General features: G+C 41.5%; 1 protein-coding gene across 1 annotated transcript; it reads left to right on the forward strand.

The window, feature by feature from the left end:
• The first annotated feature begins 397 nt into the window (after positions 1-397).
• Positions 398-3,923, forward strand: LYRM2 (LYR motif containing 2). The gene is made up of 3 exons (XM_007533526.3): positions 398-508; positions 2,267-2,407; positions 3,251-3,923. The coding sequence occupies exons 1-3, from the start codon at positions 464-466 to the stop codon at positions 3,329-3,331; spliced, it is 267 nt and encodes an 88-aa protein (XP_007533588.1). The 5' UTR covers positions 398-463; the 3' UTR covers positions 3,332-3,923.
• The last annotated feature ends 2,077 nt before the right edge of the window (positions 3,924-6,000 follow it).

Here is a 6,000-nt window from a genome sequence, read left to right on the forward strand (position 1 = left end):
AGCGACCAGAACACTGCTCAGCTCTGGCGTGGTACTGGAGATTGAACCTGGGACCTCAGAACCTCAGGCATGAACGTTTTTCAGCATAACCATTATGCCGTCTCCACTGTCACCTGCTATACATTTTAAACAACTAAAAAGATGAACATTAAAACAACTTTCCCTCCTCAAAACCGCCCCCCCATTAACTTCCATATAATGTAGCCACCTGCCCCGAAACTGTGTTAAATCCCTTTCTCTTTCTCTATCACCACAATTCAAGGAGGAGGAGCTGTGAAAATTAGATTGAGGACAAGAGAAATGCGTTTTAGCAATTTCCAGGCCTGGACAACACCAGGCTCCACAGGGAGAAGCCCAGCCCCAGGTCGTCTCCTACGTAACTGGGCTCGCCCCGCCCCTGGCGGCGCCTTCACTTCCGCTCCTGCGCGCTGAGCTTCCCCAGGACTGCCTTGGGCAAGTCATCATGGCCGCTTCCCGGCTACCCCCGGCGACGCTGACACTGAAGCAGGTACCTGTTGTTCTCACTGGCCTCGTGGAGCAGGCTGCAGGAGTCTGCTCTTCTCAGTTCTCCACGGCTCCTTCCACCCAGTGTACAGGGTGGGTTTGGGGGAGTGGCAACTGTGGGACCTTCCCCAGGGCGCACTCTGGCCCGGGTCTGGGGTAAGCTTCCCGCAGCAGATGTTGGGGGGGCTGCTTTTATGAAGCGCGAGGGTCCTCTGCCTGTTGCACTAAGTGGTTACCAAATTATTTTTATTAATAATTGGGATAGGGGGTCCGGCGGTAACGCAGCGGGTTAAGCGCAGATGGCGCAAAGCACAAGGACCAGCGTAACCCCCGGCTCCCCACCTGCAGGGGAGTCGTTTCATAGGCGGTCAAGCAGGTCTGCAGATGTCTTTCTCTCCCCCTGTCTTCCCCTCCTCTCTCCATTTCTCTCTGTCCTATCCAACAACAACGACATCAATAACAAAATAACCACAACAACGGTAAAAAAAAAAAAAAAAAAAAACAAAACAAGGGCAACAAAAAAGGAAAAAAATTAAAAAATAATAATTGGGATCTTAGAGCCTCAGGCATTAAAGTTCTTTTGCATAACCATGCCGTTTATTAATGAGGGGAGGACGGGAGGAAAGAGAACTGCTTCACTCTAGCTGCTGGGGCTCAGACTCAGGACCTCAACATTGAGAATCTAGCACTTTATCCACTTAGCCACCTCCAGCATAGCCCCAAAGGATTTTAGCAACTGCTTTAGAAAAGAAAAAAAATGTTCCTGTGGTTTCAGCTCCTGGCCAGTAGTCACTTCTGGATATTAAGGGTTATTTGGTTTGACAAAGGAATAAGCAGTTACAAAACAAATATAAAGATGAATTACCTTTTTCTTAGAAGAACAAAATAAAAGATTTTCCTTGACCACTTAAAAATTGAAGGCAAGGGGTACACCCAACTGAATACTCATAATGGATAAGGACCTGGGGTCAAGCCCCTAATCCACACCTATGGGGCTGGGGGAAATGTAGCGTGGTGAAGTAATGCTGCAGGTGTTTTTCTAGTTCCCCTTCCATTCAGTTTCTCTGTCTACCCAATAAAATATTTTTTACAATTTAAAGTTAGAAAAATAATAGTAAATTGAGGAACAGGGACCTGGAGAGAGCTCCTTGCTGTGCAGTATAGCGTTCGAGCCCCTTCCATGTAGTACCACACAAGAGCATCACACATGGCATCAGAGGAAGCTCCATGAATGGACAGAGTGCTCTGTTGTCTCTCCTTCTCTGTCTCTGAAATTAAAAATAAATCCCTCTAGATGGAATTGCACAGGCTGAAGGCCCTAGTAGGAAAAACAAATGAAAGAGAATTTTTTTTAAAAATCGAGGAGCGGGAGTCAGGCGGTAGCGCAGCGGGTTAAAGCGCACATGGTGCAAAGCGCAAGGACCAGCCTAAGGATGCGGGTTTGAGCCCCGGCTTCCCACCTGCAGGGGAGTCACTTCACAGGTGGTGAAGCAGGTCTATAGGTGTCTGTCTTCTCACCCACTCTCTGTCTTCCCCTCCTCTCTATTTCTCTCTGTCCTATCCAACAATGATGACATCAATAGCAATAATAACTACAACAATAAAAAAAGGGCAACAAAAGGGAATGAAATAAGTATTTAAAAATAATTTTTTTTAAATCGAGGAGCAAGGAGAAGCCATCTAGTTAAATTTTGTTATGCTGTCAAATCCTGAGTCTGCAGATTGTGTAGTTGTTATTTGCCATTTCTCCTCCATTGTACAGTTCATGAGAAGGCAGCAAGTTCTCCTTCTTTATAGAAGGATTTTGCGAGCTATTCGTCAAGTTCCAAATGATTCTGATAAGAAGTACTTGAAGGACTGGGCAAGGGACGAATTCAAAAGAAACAAAAGTGCCACTGAAGAGGTGAGAAGAAAATCATGGTGGGGACCTATTGCATTAACTTTTTTAAAGTTATTTTAATAGGCACCATAGCATATATATGTCACTTAGACTTTATGTTCCACTTCGTTATTTTTAGTAGTAGTAATTTAATAATGATGTATAAGATTACAAGGTTACAGGGTTATAGTTTCACATCAAATCCATCATCAAAGTTCTGTGCCCTCCATCCCTCGCCCCACAAATGGCTATACTTTGGGATTCTTTTTCCCCTCTATTAAAAAAAATAAATAAATAAGAAGGAAAAAAAAAAAAGACCTGTTTCTTTTTTTTAGAATTTCTCTGATTTTTTTTCTTTCAGATCATTTTATGGGAAAATAGTGATTTACAGTAGTTGATGACACATGGGTACAATTTCTCATCTTCCCATGATAGGTGTCTGCAACACTCTAACCCCCATACAGAAGTCTTTTACTCTTGATGCATTATGACCCCAACAACCTCTAATTCTTAATATTACTGATAGCCACTCACTTAAATATTTTCAGTTCGATATTCTTTGCTGTACCTACATTCTAAAGTAGTGCTACTTTTTTTTGAGCCTTACACATACACACTCACACAAGAAAACTATAAATAACAGTTTATATAAGACTATAAAAACCATCACAGCAGATGGTTTGAGAAGAGAGACTGGATTGTATAAATTCATACCAGACACTGTACACTCTTACTGCCAGCGTTTTCTTCTCATAATATGCATCGGCTCCAATTCTCAGTGTCAGTTCTTGACTTTAATTTATAAAGTGGTAGAGCTGTACCATGTTTAATCAGGTAAAAGTGACCAGATTTCACTTTATTCTACAGGATACAGTCCGGATGATGATTACTCAAGGCAACATGCAGCTCAAGGAGCTAGAGAAAACACTTGCTTTAGCAAAATCATGATTAACAGGATCATTTTGAAAGATTTTTAAGGTCTCCAAGTGTTTTGATGAGCCTTTGCTCAACAATGGGCAACTCAAAGCTGAGTCAAACTGTTTATATGGATAGTGGTAGGGCAGAATATCAGAACATGGAGTGGGGCCTATCAGAGAAGAAGTTCATTAGAACAATGCCTTCTAGTTGAAAAATATACTCTGCAATGTGACAGTGTTTCTGGATGTATCAAATTTTTGGTGAAGATACATATAAATTATTACTCATATATTGCTGGTGGGGATAGAAGATGGTGCAGCCACTTTGGAAAACAGACTTTGAATTGCTTAAAAAGTTAAACATAGTTATCATATGATTTAGTGATTTGCCTAGGTTTATAATCAAGAGACTTGAAAATACAAGTACACAAAATATTTGGGAACTAGGCAGTGGTGCACACACTACAGTGCAGTGCACAATGATCTATGTTAAAGCCCCTGGTCCCCACCTGCAGGGGATAGTTCTACAAATGGTGAAGCAGGGCTGCAGATGTCTCTTTGTCTCTATCTCCCTCTCCCCTCTCCATTTCTCTGTATTTAATAATAAATAAAATGAAAATATTTTTAAAATTGTACCTCTTGTGTACCACTAATACATTGATAAATAAAACGTGGTATATAGCTGTGCAATAATATATTATTTAGCAAGTAAAAGGAACAAAGTACTAATATATACAAAAATATGGATAAATCTTGAAAAGATTACTGAAGCCAGTCACAAAAGCTCACATACTGAATGATTTCATTTGCACAAACTGTCCAGAATAGTCAGATAAGTGGTTGTGGAGGACTGTGCACAGCATGGAGAATAACTGCTGATGGATATGGACTTTCTTTTGAGGATGACAATTATGGTTTCATAATAAATCCATTGAACTATGTACTTTATAGGCACAGTGTATGAATTATAACTCAATAAAACTTTTTATTTTCATGATTTTTTTTTCTTTTTGCTTCCAGGGTTATTGCTGGGCTCTACGAGCAGAGCAGCACTACGAATCCACTGTTCCTGGAGGCCATTTTTCCCATTTTGTTGCCCTTGCTGTTACCTTTGTTGTCATTGTCTTTGCTGGACAGGACAGAAAGAAATTGGAAGTCAGGTGGTAGTGCAGCGGGTTAAACACATGTGGTGTGAAGCTCAAGGACGGGCTCAAGGATTCTGGTTCGAGCCCTTGACTTGGGGAGTCACTTGCAGGGGAGTTGCTTCACTGTTGGTGAAGCAGGTCTGCAGGTGTCTTTCTCTCCCCATCTCTGTCTTCTCCTCCTCTCTCGATTTTCTCTGTCCTATCCAACAACAGCAATAACAACAATAACAACAACAAGGGCAATAAAATAGGAAAAATGGCCTCCAGTTGCAGTGCAGTCACTGAGCCCCTGTGATAACCCTGGAGGCAAATAAATAAATAATAAATTTGCGGCCAGACAGTGGCACACTTGGTTAAGTACACACATTACAGTGCACAAGGACCCAGGTTCAAGCTGCTGGTCCCCACCTGCAGGGGGAAAGCTCGAGTAGTGAAGCAGGGCTGCTGGTGTTTTTCTGTCTCCCTCTCTTATCTCCCCTTCTCAATTTTTCTCTGTCTCTATCCAATAATAAATAAAAATAAAACATTTTTTAGTGAAAGCTAGCTGGGTTGGCAGTTCTGCAAGCTGAAGTCCTCTGTTCTACAAAAAAAAAAAAAAAAAAGGAAAATCTAAGAATTTGACCAGCATATATGGTACCTAGTGGCCAAGGAGAAGCAGAAACTGGTCGTGTCTTCTACCAGTGTATATCGAGGGTCCTCCCTTCTCCCACAGCCTCAGAGTCCACAATTCTACAGGGTAATCTAATTTGAAATGTTTGTGTGTATATGCCAGCTTTGGGGGGGCTTTATATAGTTAGGCATCAGTCTACTTAGGAGAAGCATTTGTGAGGTTTCTGAGCAGCAGACACTTGGAAATATTTTGTTTCTTTGTGACAAATGATTGACACACATACTCAAAATATAGGCAGTCTCTAGTAACTCTAAAATCTTGAAGCTACCAATCATCTTTTCATGATGTGTGGAAATTAGTGACATTCTTCCTAGTGGTGTAAGTGGGAGATATAGGAAGATTGGTAATTTTAAAAAAATATTTATTTATTTTCCTTTTTGTTGCTCTTGTTTTTTTATTGTTATTGTAATTATTGTTGATGTCCTTGTTGTTGGATAGGACAGAAATGGAGAGAGATGGGGAAGACAGAGAAGGGGAGAGAAAGATAGACACTTGCAGACCTGCTTCACTGCCTGTGAAGTGACTCCCCTGCAGGTGGGGAGCAGGGGCTCAAACCGGGATCCTTATGCCAGTCCTTGTGAATTTTTTGTATTTTTAAGATTGGTGCTTTTACTCTGCAAGGTGGATATACCATAGATTCCAAGAAAATCTTCGCTGGGGGTTGTTTTGTTGTGCTTTTTCCTTTGATTTATATTTATATTTACAGAGAGAAATTGAGTGGGAAGGGAGATAGAGACACCTGCAGCATTACTCAACTTCTTGTGAAGCTTTCCCCTTGCAAGTGGGGAGCAGGGGCTTGAACCCGGGTCCTTGTCCACTATAATGTGTGCACTTAACTAGGTGTGCCACCACCTGGCCCCTCATTTTAATTTTTTTTTTTTAAGA

The sequence above is a fragment of the Erinaceus europaeus genome, unplaced genomic scaffold (assembly GCF_950295315.1).
Source record: "Erinaceus europaeus unplaced genomic scaffold, mEriEur2.1 scaffold_550, whole genome shotgun sequence".
Taxonomy (NCBI): Eukaryota; Metazoa; Chordata; class Mammalia; order Eulipotyphla; family Erinaceidae; genus Erinaceus; species Erinaceus europaeus.